General features: G+C 36.1%; 1 protein-coding gene across 1 annotated transcript in view; it reads right to left on the minus strand.

Annotated features, from left to right (window-relative positions):
* PREX2 (phosphatidylinositol-3,4,5-trisphosphate dependent Rac exchange factor 2) overlaps positions 1-19,351 on the minus strand; it is a 187,488-nt gene that overhangs the window by 66,374 nt on the left and 101,763 nt on the right. Inside the window, exons 22-28 of the mRNA XM_074817673.1 lie at positions 18,505-18,622; positions 17,492-17,676; positions 14,562-14,723; positions 10,430-10,652; positions 9,892-10,099; positions 3,982-4,161; positions 1,099-1,193 (exon numbers count right to left, since the gene is read on the minus strand). Of these exons, the coding sequence (XP_074673774.1) occupies positions 1,099-1,193; positions 3,982-4,161; positions 9,892-10,099; positions 10,430-10,652; positions 14,562-14,723; positions 17,492-17,676; positions 18,505-18,622 (1,171 nt within the window). The remainder of the gene's footprint in view (positions 1-1,098; positions 1,194-3,981; positions 4,162-9,891; positions 10,100-10,429; positions 10,653-14,561; positions 14,724-17,491; positions 17,677-18,504; positions 18,623-19,351) is intronic.

Consider the following 19,351-nt stretch of genomic DNA (forward strand, 5'->3'; position numbering starts at 1 on the left):
ACCCTTCACAGGATTTTAATTGCAAGAGATGGAGTACAGTGCCAAAGAGCCCTGATCTGGAGTTAACCAGGTTAGCTTTGGAACTAGGGGAAAATTAAGTTGTCAGGAGAGTGGGAGTGTCCCTGAGTAGCAGTATTTATCAACTTGAACACTGTATCTGTGCTTGGCTACCATAGATATATTCCTTTAGGCACCTCAGCTGGTACTTCAGCTTGATGCTGCACAAGTGCATATCAGCTCATTTATATCTTAAGTTGAAGATTCAGACCCTGGGTCTCCTCTTTTATTAACAGTTCTTTACGTCCTTCATCCTTTCTTCTGTATCTGCTCTGTAAGTATGTATCATTTCTGCAAAGTATCTGCCTAGAATGGGATTATTCACAAGATATCTCAGATACCTTGCATAATGTCATTAATACTTCCCTGTCCCAACTGAAAATACCTCTTCTGGTAGAACCAACAACAAAATTTGCTTTCCCTATGGCCAAGTCTCACTGGTGGCTCATATTCAACTAATATGCCCGGTTCTTTCTTTTCTTAAATCATTCCCAAATGATAAACTCCCATCTTAGAGCAAATATTTTTTATTTTCCCTGAGTATATGACCTTGTACTCCATGCAGTTAAATACCATCTCATTCCTAATAGCAGCTGCATTTATTTAAATTCAATTTGTCACGGCATAAACAAGAATGTGCTTCTATGTGGTCTCAGATTCCTTCCTACAAACATACACAACTGTATCCTGTTGTCTGGGTGCTGACACAGGCTGGGAGAGCATTCCACACTCACCTAAAATGACCCTTACTCTGCGCAACATAATGCACTGTAAAGGTCAAGGCATGAAAGTGGTTAAAAGCGGTGACTCTAAGAGCTCTAACTAATTCAGTCTATTCACAGAGATGCTGGAATGTTGGCGCTCTTTCACAGAAGGACTCAACTGCAGCACTAGCTAGGCAGAAGCAAAATTATACACTTCTATTACCAAGGAGGATGCAATTTTTAAAACAAAACCAACAAAACTGCCAGGCAAATGAAAAGAATAAAACTGAACAAAAGGAAGAGATGACAGATTCATACCAGACTTTTCTAAACATACCTGAATCCATTTCATCACTGTGAAAATAAGAACTGCACTGACTGCTACAAATGCTGGTGAATGAGGCAATGGAGTTCCTATTGCTGTTGCAGTCACTTGAAAAAACAAAACAAAACAAAAAACTAAAGTCATGTCCTTTAACACAAGCTCTGTATCAAAAGTATGGAAAATCTTTCCTTTTTCCCCTTTTAAATGTAACGATGAGGTGGTCTGTATAATTCTGTATTAACAATAAAAATCCCTATACTTAGGCTATCATTTAATTTGCAATCCTGGTAGGGACTCAGAGGACCAGATTCCCAAAATAGATGATTCAATTATCTCCCTTCACCTTGCATGTGAACGAGTACTTGCAGAATGATAATATACACTTTCAAGACCAACCAACTTTTCTTACACGAGTGACAGTTTTTGAAACCGTGGCTTCAAATGTTTCAGTAACTTCATTTAAATTCTGTGCTCCTTGTCCATAGCTAACACAAATGACAAAATACTCTGTTTTATGACTTGCTAACTAGAGTCCATAATGGGTTTAGAAGAGTTCTGATCCATTTGAGTAGCACCAAAACTCAAATTACAAACTATTTTTCCCTGCCAGACAAAATATAGTTTATGATCCTATCTCTTTCAGCTGTTCATTTCATTAGAGATATATAGACATATAGATATATCTGTGATGTCAGTGAAAACTTCTATGCTTAAAAAATGTCACCCACATTGGTCTAGTAAGGAGATTTGGGGATTAAAATGTTTTGGGTTTTTTTCTGCTCTTTTCTCTCAAAAATAAATTGTTCTGTACAGAAAATAGGTGGAGAACATACCTACTTCTGTGGCATAAAGAGAGTAAAACACAGCCTTTTGTACTAAAAACCCTGTGAAGATATATTTGAATTCAAAGTCTTCAGAGCTATTTAGCCACACGAAGATCATTTAGTTTCAATGCAGGAAATGCTTAAGAAATTATCCAGCAGAGGGAGTCTTAAAAATCCAAGTGAATATAAGATAATGTAGAAGTGTACCTAAAGGATATTTACATATAATGATCTGGATCAGGTTTTATAAATTGTGTGTATCCATTCACCAAGATATAGATATATATATTTTATATATGTTATACATGTATCCATGTGCTCCCTATTGTTTTCTTTATTTTTGTAAATACAGAAGTGATCTTTTACTAGTTTTGGCATACTGACTTCCATTCCCTGGCTAAGGTTTATGTTTTGGACCTGTAGCCAACCAGGTAAGTGAATGGGGAAAACTTTGAAATGAAGCAATATGATATAATTACAATCACATCCATTAAGTAGGTGAAACAACATCAGTAACAACATGTTCCTAACAGAGGGTGAACAGTCCCAAGGAGCATTAAGAATTTCTGGCTGGATATTAAGAGATGTTTTCTAAGTCACTCTATTGACTTATTATAGTCTCCAAGGAGAAGATGAAGGTTATTAAAACTGGATTGTGCAAAGAGAAAATAAAACACAGGAAAATGAAGAACAGATTAGATGTATTAGCTGTATCATTCTGCATTTTTACTGTGTTGCATTGTAAGGTTTAGAATGAGACCCTAAAACACAAAATGAGAGCATTCTAACTGCTGAAATTAGCCTACTAGTTCTAATAATAACCACACTGGCATTATGGGATATGGAGATTTTAAGTATTGCCTGATGTAATTATTTAAGCAAAGAAACAAAAAATTCCAATCTCACTCCAACACCTGTTCTAAACTCACAGATTTTATGATTATTCTGCATATGGAACCCTAGATTTTACCATTCCTAAACAGCCAGAATGGACTATAAATGACTGGAAACAGAATAAAGAAAATATTTTAAACGAAGAGACACTAATGTCCTAAGTCACACCTTCTTTCTCCAAATCCAAATCTTGTGCCATCTGGGGAACTTCCCAACTGGAGCAAGCACAGGCCACCGGAGCAGCTCCTGCAGTCAGTCTGACACCTCATGGACATGCAGAAACCCCTAAACACACTTCAGCTGGAACAGCACTTTGCTTGTGTGTTCAACATGGTTAGAATAAAACGGACTTAATCTGTGCAAATTACCTCTACATTTATTTCTGTTCAAATTTATACATGTATTTGTTTCTACTCTGACAAAGAGTTCCTATCTACCATGCTGCAGTAAGCAAATATTAGCTTATGAAAGAGATCTTCACAACACAGGGTTCTGTAGAAAAATGATGACCCTACTGAGATTCTACTTTCTGAGCATAACAATGAACCATGATAATGAACAAATAATGAACTCTTATTTTACTTGCAGCTAAAATTTTAATTTAGATTTTATATTGTGTAGTTAACCAATTTTCTCCAAGCAACAGAAGCTAATTTTTATAAGACCTGTGCTTGCTATAATTACTCCTTCCTTTTCAAAAGTCTTTGCATTTTCATTCTCAATAAATATGACGCATTATGAATTTCAGAGATGAGGTGATGCGACAATATTTAGAGTGGAAGAAGGTGAGGAATACATGTTGAGAATCAGATATTTTTTTTCTTTAGATCAGCAGGAGTGATGGCTCTGACATTTTGCTTTCCATGGCAGATATTTGGCTTGTTGTTGGAGAACATAACAGAAATTATTTCTGTTTTTTGTAAGACAGGTAATCTAAAGTAAAGCTTTACAGCTCTGACTGTGATATCCTATAAAGGTTAGGGATATCAAGATCCAATAACTAATCTGTATTCATAAAAGAGTTTATTTTACACATCTTGTGACACATCTTGATGTTAGTTCTTCTGTTATAAATGTTGGAATCATTATATTCTGATAGTCTTCATAGCCACTTGACAGTCTACAAATCCACTGGTTTGATTCAGTTGGCAAATAAAAATATTATTAGTAAAGTTACCTGTAAGAATCCCTGTTGCTGATGGTATCATGACCAGAATCTTCTTGTTCATCACCTGTCACGCTGAAACAGACTTTCTTCCCATTCCTTTCCCCCTTTTCATTATCACTGTCTGCCGGTATTAAAGGCTCAGGTGTTTTACGTTCTGATTTGGGAGAATATGTTATTGAAGAAAGAAGGCTGTGAGAAGGAAAAAAAAAAAAAAAAAAAGATAAATTCATGTTTTTCAGAAGTGAGCTAAAAACAGGTGTCACATCCTGCTCAGACAAGGGAGACAAGTGACTCAGATTCTCGTCTCTCACAACAGGATAACATTTCTCATCAACATCCTTCATTATTCTACAATTTAATTCAGTCCATATCTACTTGAAACAAGTGAAGAAAGCGACACATTCTGCTTTTAAAAAGTGTAACTGTGAAACCCCTTAGCATTACTAAATACTCAATCTTATGTTAATATAAAATTTGACCCCTCCATACAACAATTTTTAAACCAAACCATGTACTTCTCAGTACAAATCAAGAAAGCAATCCAAAGAAATATATCGCTGTGAAAAGCATATATATTCTCAATTACTACTGTACTAGACATGCCAGTCTGCATCACAAGCAATTTTACTAAGGCATTTTAACAATCTTTATTAACATATCTGTGTATTTCCTGACATTCAAAGTGTCTAAGCCACTATCACTAGTAAAACTGATGATTAATCTACAAGCTTCTGTGATGAGCACAAAAGTGACATCCAGTCGGGAAAACAGAACAGTACAGACTGTTACATTTAGAACATGCACAAATACTGGAAGCAAAAGATTCCTATCTTGAGTGATTAACTCATATTGAGATGTTCTAATTTACTTTTAAGATCAGAACAGCTATAATGGGTAACTGTCCTTTAATTCATATTACTCAAACACTCCATTAGAATGACATTTTCAAACTAATATTTGGATTTGAAAGGCAGCGTTTTTCTTGCAAAAACTGCCTTCTAACTACCCGAAGTCAGAAAATACTGAATTAAGCTTTTTTACCCTTAGACACAGTAGCAGGGTTTTACTGTAGGAGCTGTCAGAATGGTCAACTGGCAAACTTTCTACCGAATATACAGCAGGATTCAAACATATGTTAGAACTTTTTGTTACACAATGCTTACTTCTGAAGGAAAATTATGGGAGATATGTTTCTTTTGTGAACAAAAATGCTCCCCTAACTGTTATTAAAGGGAACCATTCAGAATTCCTTCCTTTACTCTTATTTCTCACCACACGCATTAGCATTTTTATATTACACAAGGGTGGAATTCTGGTATTTGTTTTAGAGCTCCATCTTAATTTTGTGGGGCTCTGCCAGTTGAAGTAATTAATTCTTAATCCTAACATAGTTAAGTTGGTTCAGCCACAGTTACATCAGTACTGAGCTATCAACTTTACTCTTTTGACAAAGATATTGCACCACAAAACAAGTCGATTCTAAGTTGTTCTTGGGAGTTGGAGTTTCTGGATTTAGAGCAGTGACTTTTTGCATTTGAAACACAGACAATGTGTTCAACACCGTGTTCAACACAATGTTCAACTATAACGTTTTTGAGTATACACAAATAATTTCCTGACTCTCAGGAATGGACAGAGTTTCACGAAAGAAATTAAGAACCATATACTTTGGAAATGTAATAGGGTAGATGATCCCTATAATGCTGTCTGTTGACTCTATAGCAGTGAATACATACCTCAAATGGTATATCAAGCTTAAAATCATGACCTGATAGATGTTAACATAGGGTTTGACATTAGGGAAACAAGGATGGTAAGTAAAGAATTTCTGCATAGCTTTCTCTGGCGAAGTGCTAAACAGAGATAAATAGATATTTATCCTACATATAGGAAAAGGTGCTGATCTCAGCTGTAACTGAAATATAGAAAAACTACACAAAACGTATAATTTTACTGGACTTTAAACCCACTCATCCACTAGACAGATATCTTCGGGGCTAACGTGATGCCTTAACACTTTGGAAATCACAACTCAGTTCTTCCCTATCACTTAAGTGACTGGCTACAAGGATTCCATGAAGACAGGAAGAAAAATGGAGTCCACATTTTACAGCACAGTTCAGTTTCAATCTACCTGCTAGAGCATACATGTTCTTAAACATGTCCTAAAATGAATGTGTTATGAAAATGTAGACCTTAGAAAATCTGTTCTTCACACTTGTAACTTATTTTCTACATACAAAAATACAAAAGAGGTAGAAAGTGGGATTAAACAAATTAATGGCAGATCATTCTAACAGTGCTATTAAAACAAAAGGTCCATTCCGAGAAGACCTTGTAGCACTGCCTGCTGGAAGATGAGATAAGGACAAGGATTAATCTATACTTTTGCTTTTTCTTGTGTTCCCGTTATCATCCGTTTCTAGGAAAACAAAAATGGGCTTTGGGCAGATCCATTCTGGTAACTTCTTGCGGATTTTGCTGTTGCAAGAAAATAACCAAGAGTAAGAAACAGGCATAATGAACTGCAATTTCAGCTCCTGAAAATATCTTCCCTTGAGTAATTATTTGTCAAGACACAGACAGACTATTATATCCTCTTCTTTTATGTGACTGTTTAGTCACTGCTGCCAAGATCTCAGTAAAAGACTGATTAAGGTAGCTGGAGCTTTTCCTACAGGGGCTTTTCACTATCTCTCAGCAGGCAGACCCTTTTTTTAAGGAAAATTTTTTTTGCTGAACTACCATGAACGAAAGCTGGAACTTTGGATAACAGAATTCTGCAGCTCCTGAGGTCACTGAAGTGCTCTTAGAAACCCAAATCAGGGAGCCTAAACCACACAAACACAAAACTGGATGCAAAAAAAACCCAATAGTCATGCTTAAATAGACTTTTTAAAGTTCTTTTTTTCTTCTTAGACACAGTACATACACATTATAGTTTCTCTGAAGATGGGTCTACCCCAAACAAAATTATCTTAGACATCTATCTCTCATAGGAGGAATATGTGAATGAGTAGTAACTAACAGCTAGAAAGTCTCTGTAACTATGAAGAAAATTTCCATGAAACATAGAAATTTAAATCTCAACCAAAAAAATCCTCACACGTGGAATTGATCCTATATGCAACCCAAATCAACACAATCCTAAAAGTATGTCAGAAATATACAAAACCTGCTATGGTCAGTCAAAGCATTGAAAATGGATAGCCAAAGGCAGTAATAAAAAACCTATGCAAACTGTGAGCTGCTTTGCCTTTTCCTCACTCCACAGAGACTTGGAAAATGTTCAAGCCTCTCATATAGTCTCAACAGACATCTTTCCAAAAAACATCTGGGATCATGGGAGCACACTGAGTGCATGTGAACCAAGAAGACAGCAGAGTCACCATATAGAAAACAAGTTGAAGTAGGACTTATTTCTGTATAACATCTAGTATCAATGGTGGGTATCTGGCAATTGTACTAAAGAAGTACTGGGATACTGTTAAATTTTTTGAACGAGGAGTCAGTGGAACTTTGAGAGGCTATGGATATATGTCTTTTTTGTGTGTATCTCTCTTTCTCTCTCCATCAGTACTGTATTTCTTATACAACCCAATCTCATCAACAAGCCATGACAAAAGTTATTATGAAGATAATGCTAGGAGTACACAATCTTCTCTTATACATTCCCTTCCCATAACCCCATAACCCACAACATCTCACGGACCTGCTCTTTTAGTGAAAAACTTGGTTTTCAGTTCACTTTCACTCACTAACAGACAGAAGAGTTTAGGCAGATAACACTGCCCCAAGATTTTGGGAATTGAGAGAGACACCATTACTGACCTCAACACAGAGTAGAGACATCTAGTAACATGAAAGAGGGACCTTTTCTCACCAATACTGTAATAGAGGGTATCAAAGAGTCATCTAGTACCCCAATTTTTCAATCATTCAATATCATAAAAATTTAGAATTGTGCTATTGTGTTCATCTTTTCTGTCCTGAGAAAATGATAATGAGGATTGCTTATAATAATAAGCAATTCAGTGCTCATAATAAGCTATTCCGTAAATAAAGACATCAATTTTATTGTTGCTATGTCATAACAGAAAAGAGAAGTTCTACAGTCTTTATAAAGTTCAAGGATCAGTATGTTCAAGCATTTCCTCCTAGCTGCTTAAGTATGAATATTTCTAACTAAAGCACAGCTGTTTGATTATCCTATCTTATTACTCTGTCTTTTGTTTCTTAGTAGTCCTCATTTTTCCCTCAAGAGTTAATCAGTAGGTGTAACTATGTTGTAATTTAATACACCATGTTCTGCTGAACTGCTCACACCCAGCTAGTCCTGGCTTCCCTCTTCCATGTTCAGTACCTTTAAGTAGGTCCCCTGGCTATCCTGTTTCCTGTACAGAACCACTTTCCTCCACAGTAATTACACACTGGCAGTCCAGTCGAAGTCCATGAAGAATAAGGCAAGAAAAGTCTCAGTCTTACAAACAGCTAAAGGTAAAATCTGTGAAATAAATCTATGCGCCTTATACAAGATCCGCTACAAGGTCAGTGTACAGGAAATTTATGAAAGAAAAAAGTGAACCCTTGTGTTTACTGTCACAACTGTGAGACTCTCAAAATGAATATATGTCTATACATACATATATACCTGTACACACACTATATATGTGTATCTGTGTGTATTTATATATACATGTGTCTGAAACAAAGGCTCAGAAGTTCCTGTGCTTTTGCATCACAGGCTCAAGGGAGTGGAAAGGAAAGGCGTGGCAGACTGTTAACTGGAAATTCCTGAAATACTGACTGAACTTCCATGTATCATTTTCTGACTTCCTTGAGGAAGAGTGACAACACAAGCTTTACAGACAGTCATTTTTAAGTGCACCCAAGCACTGAAATTATCTTAAATGTAATTAACTGACTTCATCTTCAGCTTGAGAACTAGCAGAACTACGTAGAGGCACAGAAAACAACATTTTCTTTAAAAAATTTGAGGCCACTCTTACTTTCATTCCTATTGCAGTATGTAATACATTACAATTAGTTATCTCTGTGTAACTATTATGTTACATTACTATTAGAACAGTACAAAAAAAATCCCACACTGAAATAACTATGAAGGGACAAATCATTGTATAGTCTTCAATATAACAGGAGAAGCAATAATACACCACTTTTTCAAAATGGAGATCATGAAAGACTGGCTTTTAAGCTCAAAAAATTATGTTATTTATATATTCAAAATGAATAATTTCTGACATTCGCATTACATATGGGATCTTTCAGAACTTAAAGATCTATCATTCTTCTTCATCCTCATCCCAACACAGCAAATAGCCTAGCAGTCAACCCACTTACCTCACAAATGGAAAAGCAAGTTTTAAATCCTTGTCCTGAATTATGGCAAACTCTGGGTCTTCCACATTCAAGCCAAGTGTCCTAATCACTCAAGAGTGGTTCTCCCTAGATCCACAATTCTTCATCAAGGCCAATTTGCTTTTGAAAAATGTCTAACAAATTAATAATCTTCCTACAGTTGAAAAATGCTTTACCTACAAATTCATTTTTGGGACTATTCAGCAATACTTCAAGAGTTCAATAAAAGCTATTTTTATACCTCTGCCCTTTGTTTCCATTCCTAGTGAAATTTTAGATGGCATGTGGGCCTCATATTTCTCTCATCTCAAAATAATTAGCATTTCCACATTCTAGAGAAAAGCTACAAACTAAAGTGGGAGAAAATCAAGGATGATGGGAAAAAGAACAAAATGTATTACCTACACTTAAATTCTTTGCTTTATTTCAATTCTATCTGAAGTCAACATTGATCCTACACTAGACAAAAAGGATACCCACACTTATCAGTATCTTCAATGGAAAAATTAAAGGCAAGTCCAGATGGTAACATTTACTTACTCGTCTATTTGACAGACACATGTTTCCACCTCTTTCAGTGCAGCTTGTAATTTGAACAGCAATTTTTGATAGACATCTTGTGTTTCTAAATCTTCTTCTTTTAAGAGGTACCTCAGACCATGGCCCTCTTGCTGGCCAAGAGACTGTCCTGAAGGAGCAGCCATAGTAGTAATGGTATGTTGGACATAAATCATAGGATTCAGTTTACCTGGGAATAATCCAAAGAGGTTACATCATTATCTTTTTTTCAACATACATTTTGAAGTTAGTAAAATACCTAACAGACACATTGAAATATTTTCCTGTAATTATTTAATTTTGCTTTTTATTTTGCATATCAAAGTCAAGCTATTTAAGGAATGTGAAATTATGACTAGCCTTTATTATACGTTAGAATAAACCTAAGTATCAAAAATGGGGGATTTCATAAAGGCTTGTCCTTAATTTTAACATTTGGGACATAAACCTAAACCAGTTACCTTTTAAGAGTCTATATCGGAAGCACTGGAAGTAGTTATTTCAAGTTCAACTAACTTACCTTGATCCATGTTTTTATTTTCCTTTTCATGGGAAGAATGTTTTCTGCTGTCTAACTGTACACCGAAGGCACTACCAAGGGAAGTTGAGGTTTTAGGGTAAGACACTTCCATTACATTGATATGGCAATTGGTTGGACAAAAATCACTGCTGTGAAGTGGTGAAATCTTTGACTTAGCTTGTTTGAAGGTAGGCCAAGCTCTGTTTTTTAATACTCTTGAAAACTAGAAATAAGAAAGAGAAAAAGTATTTTGATTAATAGCTTTTGATGTGTCAGCACTTGGCTGACAAAACTTGTGTACCTGACTAGAAAATATAAGTTTAAAATATTTCAGGCATTCTTGACTTCGGATGCCTTGACTCATAATTTCCATCTTTCTCTACAAGGGAAGGAAAAAATATTTCTCATTTTATATCTTTGAGGAGTTGGTTTTTGAAGTAAATGATATTTACAAATGTAAATAGCCTTGTAACAAGGAGATAGAATTTATTTTCCTTGCAACTTAATATAATATTAAGTGCCCTCCTGGGGAGAAAGTCTGGAAATGCTCTATGATCCAGTGTTGTACTGCACATGACATCCATAAACACCTGCTGACATAGATGTTTTCAAGTCAATGTCTTGCAAAAATTTCTGAAATTTTTGCCGAAGCTATAATAAAGACAGAATTGAAAGCTATGAATTATAAATTTTGTATTCAGGAAGGACAAAGTCCTCCCTAATGGTTTCCTGGGCTGCACTAGGAGAGTGTTGCCAGCAGGTGGAGGGAGGTGATTCTGCTCCTCTACTCAGCGCTTGTGAGGCCACACCTGGAGTGCTGGTTCCAGTTCTGGGCTCCCCGGCACAAGAGAGACATGGACATACTGCAGAGAGTCTAGTGAAGGGCCACTAAGATGGTTAAGGGACTGAAGCATCTCTTCTATGAGGAGAGGCTGAGAGAGCTGGGACTGTTCAGTGTGGAGAAGAGAAGGCTCAGGGGGATCTCATCAAGGTACTCAAATACCTGAGGGGTGGGTGCAAAGGGGACAGAGCCAGGCTCTTTCCAGTGGTGCCCAGTGACAGGACAAGAGGCAATGGGCACAAACCAAAACACAGGAGGTTCCCTCTGAACATCAGGAAACACTTTTTCACTGTGAGGGTGACTGAGCACTTGCACAGCTTGCCCAGAGATCTCTCTCCTTGGGGACACTCAAAAAGCCGTTTGGATATAGTCCTGGGCAATCATCTCTAGGTGGCCCTGCTTGAGCAGGGGGATGGACAAGACCTCCAGAGGTCCCTTCCAACCTCAACCATTCTGTGATTTTGAGTGATTCTGTGAAGCTGATACATATTAGAGCATAAAAATTGCAAACACTATATTTTACAGACTTTGCTAGTCCACCACCTCTTCTCTTCCCCATGTATCAGCTCAGCAATGATGAACATTCTTTTTTTCCCCTCTGCTTACAGTCTAATTCTAATACAGTGATTAGCCACACGTCCTTCTCTGTAACACCTGAAATTTTGTGCACATTCTTGAACAGGCTTAGAGTTACTTGTTTTTTAAGATGAAATTTTGTCAACCCAAAATGACTAAGACTGAACTTCGGACACTTAGAATACACCTACTTCAGAATCAGAAAAATCATGAGCTCAAGCTCTCCCATTGGAAAAGACTTGTCAGTCACAATTAGGGTTTTTGTCAAAATGTGTCCTTTCAGTGCAGTTTGTTGTTAGGGGAGAATTTCTTCTAGAAAGGACGTAATCAGTTCCAAGTCCCTGGTATTTTAATCACCGTATCTCTCCTGTCAAAATATTGCACGGACCTACCTCAGCTATGGAGCATAACTCACGTGCAAGAACATTTTCAAAGTTAACTTGCAAAGTTCCTTCCCTAATAAATGTCAGTACAAATTCAATCAGTGAAGTTTTGACTAACACTTCAGCTGAACAAAGGTATGTCCCTTCTGAGTAATAACAGGCTTTTGCGCTGGGATTTAAATTTCTGTTTATTTTGGTGTCATATTACTTCAGCCTGATGAACATTTGACTGATTAATTACATTTAAATCTTTATATCAGAACAAGATCTGGAAGTTACAAGAAATCCAATTATGGAATTGTTCAAAGGCTGAAGAATGTACAAATAGTTAAGAAGGGCACTAAGGACATTCAACGATGAAAATGTTCCTGCAAGCAGTACATATTTCACATCTCAATCTCCCACACATCCTGCTCCAGAGAGACCAAATGCCTGGCTATGATTTAATCAGGTCATAAGTCAGGCCCAAAATTCTTTTCATATATGTGTTGAGAAACATCTGGGACTCATGGCACTGGACTTGAGGTCTATTATGAGCGAAATGTTCTGATAATAATAATAGTAGGAACTGCAGAAATCTACAGGGTTTCTATTTATAGAATTCGAACTTTCACAGTGAAACTAGGAGCCAAGCTGGGCTCAGGCGCTCTGAAAGTCTCCTGTAACTATGGTTACCTTTACCTTGCCAAGAAAATGACATATCTGTTCCTGAAATTCATTGCGTTACTAATTGTCATTAAAAGCTGTAACTGTGAAACTACTGATTTCTGAGCAGATGAACTTGAAAGTGCAGTTTGTATCAGCAATATCTACTTCTAGACAGTATAAGTACTAAGAAAACTTCCCTGCGACTGTTTCATATCCAGCATAACACAATAAAGTTTCATTTATTGTCTTGGTCTCCTGTGAAGACACTATACGTCATGCTCAATTTTTTTGGCTACAGGAAAGGTATAAACCACCTACATGTTACTCAAACTCTAAATACACTATTACTAATGTTAAAACTAATGAATTTGGTTTTTAAAAAGATATTTTGATTTTTAATCATTTTGAAAAGGGAGGTTTATAATTTAGGCAAACAATGGAGAGATGGGATGTTTGGTAATGCAGTATGAGAATCCTTTTGATGTCTCCTTCTGTGACTCAACTCTCAGTTTATTCCATTTGTTGTTGGAAAGCACCCTGAAAAGTCTTTGGAAAGCTGCTTTTTGGCCTTCATCCTACTGAAGCTACAGGTTTTCCTTACAGTTTTCCCTCCTTTTCATTTGAAAACCAAGAAAACATTACCTGTTCTTTTCCATGCAACTTTTAGAATTGTGTGACATTTCTACATTGAATGTCCCTTCCCTTCCCTTCCCTTCCCTTCCCTTCCCTTCCCTTCCCTTCCCTTCCCTTCCCTTCCCTTCCCTTCCCTTCCCTTCCCTTCCCTTCCCTTCCCTTCTTTCAGTTTTTTGCATGTTAACTCTCAGAACAGACCAGTTTAAATGTCACAACCCAGATCCCCACCTGAGATAAGACAGGGCACAGCCAGTTCTATATAAGCATTTTGGGCCTACTTCAAACTAGTTTCAAGCTCTGAAGAATTAGGTTGTATGGGAGAGGAACAGAAGCCAGGATGAGAAACTATGTTTGCATTAACAAACTGGCAAATGGTTGATTCATTTATGCCTTCCTTAGCTAAACAACTACAGAGAAATAAACTGACAGCAACTAGAGGTCATACTCTGGTTTATTTATTCATTCACATCTAACTAATTTAGACCTCAAGTGTACGAAAGTCAGCACCTCCTTTTTTCTGTGCTACAATGTTTTGTTAACCCAAGTTAATCTAACAATTTTCAAAGCTATTACTATTAATAGTCATGCCAGAAAAAGTCATACCAACTTGAAGGGCATTAAAAGATGAATAAAAGGGTAACAATTTGGTATTTAAAATTAAGATGCATTAGAAGGAAAAAACCAATTCTGCTGTTATTGTTTCATTTTTGGTTAATATCTGCAAATTCACTAGAGTATTGGTTTAAGGCATTTACAAGAATGCTGGGCCTGTTGTGGGAAATATGCAGTTGATTGTATCTACAACTGAACACAGCAAACAAGAAAGGATACTATCTACCCAGTGTCTAAAAAAGGGATAATAAAGAACACGGCTTGAAAACAATTTATGCAATTACTCAGTTTAGGCATTCATGCCTCAAAATAGCTGAACTTTCAGCCATATTTTTGTCACTGCAATAGACGTTTTGAAGAGTTACTGAAACTGTACCACATTTCCCTGTTCTACCCTTAAAAGACAAATATCACCAAGCTTAAGAGATGCTGGTCATACCTTTTTATAACTAGAGATTCTTCGGTAGATATGCTCAATTTTCTCACTGCAAATGACGCTGAATTTACTTTGAAGCTCAGTGGGGATCACCTCATTTAAGGAATTGAGGCTGTTGCAATTCTGCACAAAATGTTCATCGCTTTTTGCCAGCGCTTCAAGAATCTAAGATAATAAAAACAAGAGCAGCACATTATGAAATAAGATGACTAAGATAACCCCTTACTTATCATCCCTTATAATTAAAGATGAAAAGCCTGATAATCAGTTGCCTTTTAACATTACAGGGCAATGCTGCACAACAACAATTAATGAAACTTGTGAAGCAAAGAGGTTTCTTTAAATCCATACCCTGCGTAAGTTATACCCATAATAAGTACTTTTATTTGGCTTCTCATGACATTGTCTGATAATGGATTTACTACTAATTTCCTACTAATGTAACCATTACAGCTCCTCTGTATCTGCTGTATTTACTTGAAGAGCACACATTATGCAAAGCCGATGAATTAATTCGTTACTTGTAGCAAAACTTTGGTCTGACAGTATAAGCAATACTAACACACTGAAAAAGCATGCAAGAAAACTGAGTGCTATCCTCTTGTATATTTTGCATATATAAACAGGAAATAGGGAACAGACCAAGATATACTGCCCAGCAAAGCCTCACATTTTGCTATGATGGAAACAGCACCAGCACATGATGGTGACAGAAAACTGAAAAAAGGCATGTTGAAGAGATGAGGGTAGTATATAGCTCTTTTTTGGAGTCAGAGTTACATTTCAGTCATTGAAATCGACTGTGTTATGGAGCTTGGGAGATGCCAATTGCTGGTTGGGTCCCACTTGGAAGATGTGATTGAAAAACACACCCAAAATAACTTTCTAACAAAGACACACAAAACTCAGATTAAGGCACCTAAATAACAAAAGGCTCGCATTTTAGAGATACTCAAATAAGTCTGGACTAACAACACATACAGTATTAATCCATCATGGGACTTATATCTGTAATTCACTTCTGCTACAATTCATTATTATACTATCCACCATCACAGACGTCATATACAATTTATAAACTTGACCAAGGAGTTTAGAAAAAAATTACACTGTACAGAAATTTTGGAGTGCAAAATCTGAAGTTTTTAAGAAGTCACAGATTATAAATTACTAGATCCTGAGATAATTTTTTTCTCAGGGCCCCAGAACGATGAATTAGGGAAAGCCTTTAACTCTTCTGCTATAGTGTTTAACTACTATATTAAAACACCGCAGTCAGTTTGGCACACTTTTAAGCTTCCTTTATGTCAGGTTTAAGAATACAAATTTAAATAATTCAAGTGGGGTTTTTTGCAGCTGTACATTAAAATAAGTGCATTCAAAACCAGTAATTTTTGCAGCACAACTTTCGATACTTTCTCATCATAATAATTAACACAAAGATTAGCACAATGTAGGAAAGCAGTCCAGGATTACTTCACTCCCCTACTCCATACGATGCAGAATAGAGATGTTTAAAAAAAGCAAAGTAGCAATAAATACACAAAGACAGAAAGAAGCATAAGACGCCACTGAATGCACAGAGAGGTTTATGTTTAGAGTATTTAAAACCATTTGCAGACAGTTATATTTGGCGAAGTACCACTACAATTTTTATTAATGCATTTGAGTTAAGGGACCTGATTTTTCTACCAGTGAACCTTCTGTAGTCTTTAGACCACTATCACTTGATATAAACTTTATATTATTCTAACACATTACATCTCCTTATTGTTTTTTAATAATTTCTAAATATTTAATTAGCCAACCTAAACACTAAGGGTGATGACACTGAATTACTTAAGGCCAGAAATCAGTGTGCTGAAAGTACTTCTTTACTTAACTACTCCATATACAACAATGGAAAAATATTTCTTAAGCAGTTAGGAAATAATACGTTAAACATTTTATATGAAATTGTAATTACAGCAAGAATTAACAGCTTTCAGGACAATGACTTGAAGCGTTGACTAGACCAGCTCTAGCAAATCTCATGATGTTGATGCAAGAAGTTACTCCCCCGTCTGTTAACCTGAACTGCTCCAAATTGAAGTCAGGGGAAAAAAAAAACAGGTCCCCATGCCTCAGTCATTTCAGTAAAAGATCAGTACTTTAACAGAAAAAGAAATTTACAGATATCAATACACTCCCCAGAAGTTTGGTCTTTCATACTTTTGTTAAGTGTACTTTGGTAGCATGTATATGTATGTGAAAAGATAAAAACAAACTTAGAAAAAGAGCTGTATTAATCCATTATTTGTCAATCTGACCCAGACAATACCAAATATATATAAAAAATTTCATATTCCATTCATAGCCATCACAGATTTTACCATTTGGAAATATTCACCGAATAAAAAATCCAAAGTAAACTCTAAAGTGGCACTTAGCTTATTTCCTCCTCTGTGATTTTGTCAATGTGTGCACCTGTATATGCACAGCTTTATTTTACTTTCAGACACAGAAAAGACAGGTGTTTTGCTACTCATTTTACTGAAACAAATTTTAAAAGTTGCATATGTAATTCTGATGAGATTAAATAACTTCTGTAAACTACAGCCTACTTTCACCAAGTTTTGACATTTCAGTGAGTCTTTGACTTTCTTTCAAGTTTTATTTGATAATTAAGAAAAAAAGGGAGAGGGGCAGGAGGAACGGAAGATTTTAAAGTTCTTTAACATTTTTTCAGTTTAGAGGCTTAATTTATAACAACACCATAACTTAGTTTGCTTTGTGAGTACACAATCATCCTCCAAAACGTCAGAAGGAGAAAGGTGACCAATTATAAGGTGTTAAATGAAATGCATATAATCCTAAAACTAAGCAAAAGACAGATGTTGCTCCATTAGTATTAAGCATAGGAAGAATTAATACATACAAAAATTGCTTCCTACCTTTGCAGTCAAACTGAAAAATCCCTTTGGTTCAACCATTTTTTCTAACACATGGCACTTTATTCCAGCTGTGCTGTCATACTCATAAACCACTCCATACTCCAGATGAACATTGTCAACAGTCAGACTCACATGATCTTTCTTCCCATCAATTATTGCCATGGTGTTAAATTTGTCAATTACCTCTAAAGAAAAGAACACAAATCAGTTGAGGAGGGTTGGCCATTAAACAAAGACAGACATAGTCAAACATTCTAGAAACAGGTGTGCTCCGATCATACTATTTAAAAATGGCCATCAAAAACCCCAGCTACCAACTGAAAGATTTAAAAAATCAGAACACCAATAGATGTATGGATGCTAAAATACCAGATTGCTCAAGAGGCATGAACAGACAAGTCACAGTAGTCTCTCTTTACAAACAGTTATTGAAGAGGACTAATTCAATTTCATTTACAATCCAGAGACATAAAGAAGCAACAAAAAAGGGAAAACTAAGAACTTCTAAATAAACAGAGTGTCAACATTCAGAAGTGAAACCACAATATCAGCATCTACCCAGAGAACATGAATACAGTTCACATGTTAACTGTCTCTTTAATTACCATGATGCATATGAATACAGCTTTATCTAAGCTTGCCTGAAAATTATCTGAAGGATACCTGATTTGTTATTTCTCATGCAGTAGTGACTAACACATCTAATTTAGCCTCAAGTGATTACTAGTGGTGAAAATAAATCAAGTAATTCCTAGGATTATGCATCCTATGAATGCAATCTAAACAGATTTTCCCTAAAGTGTTCACAGCTTTTTCTTGAAATGGGAAATACAGTAATTTTCAGAGAACAGCATGTTAAATTTATGTCTTTAGATTACATAAAAAAGCAAGCCCTTATGTAAAATACATTGGTCTCCTTGCAATCTCCTCTCTGAAAACAAAACCACTGCCTCTATTTTCCTTGCTACTACACCAACATTCTGAGCAACAACATCAAAACAACCATCACATACCTTCCACTTTGCAGTCAAAGGCATCTCCTCCATCATCTCCAGAGGGCTTGGTGTTTGTTTTCTGAAGATCCTCCTGTGCACTTTCAATGCTGTTGTAAATCCACTGTATAGAATCTTGCTAAAAAAACAACAAAACAAAGACAAAAGCTAGGAAAAGCTTTGCAAGTGCAATTGATAGCAACTTATTTCTCTGCTCTCAAACATGAAATAGGTGCTTTAATTCCCTGATTATTATCAGCTTTATTGCCTTCTGAGGTCCAAGTTAAAAATAGTATTTTGAAAACTACAGACAATTTTGGCTTTGTCTAAAACCATCTGAAGCATTTTGTCAACTTATTTTTTATTTCAGAGTATACTGTCATGAGACAGTATGAAATCTGTGACAGCATGACATCCATCAGTTTCATGTCTGACAAAAATAATCTAAGACATTTCAAATCAAACTGCAGATTGAAAAATATCTGACAAGAAATCATGAAAAAATAGAGAACTGCATTTTTGCCTTACTAAAGCCGTTGTGCTTCCACAAATCTGATGGCAAATAGTATGGAATACCAACCAAGATATAGTTATGTCCAGTTAGTCTATTGCCCATGTGTCACTGGCAAGAAAAATATACACTACAGCCTCATTACTTGTAATTGCCTTTAGTACAGTTGCTTTACTAGATGTACTTTACTATTTTTCCCTGCAGATTAGCAAACCACCCAAAAAGGACAGAATCACAGGCCCCAAAAGACCAGCATCTTATGGTGACTGAGTGACACGTGAGCACAGGAATGGTGGCTTGGTCATACAACCTATGAGGAAGCCACGTGTACGCCTTACATGTTGTTCTCCCCCCTCA

This window comes from Strix aluco, chromosome 1 (assembly GCF_031877795.1).
Source record: "Strix aluco isolate bStrAlu1 chromosome 1, bStrAlu1.hap1, whole genome shotgun sequence".
In the NCBI taxonomy this organism is placed as follows: domain Eukaryota; kingdom Metazoa; phylum Chordata; class Aves; order Strigiformes; family Strigidae; genus Strix; species Strix aluco.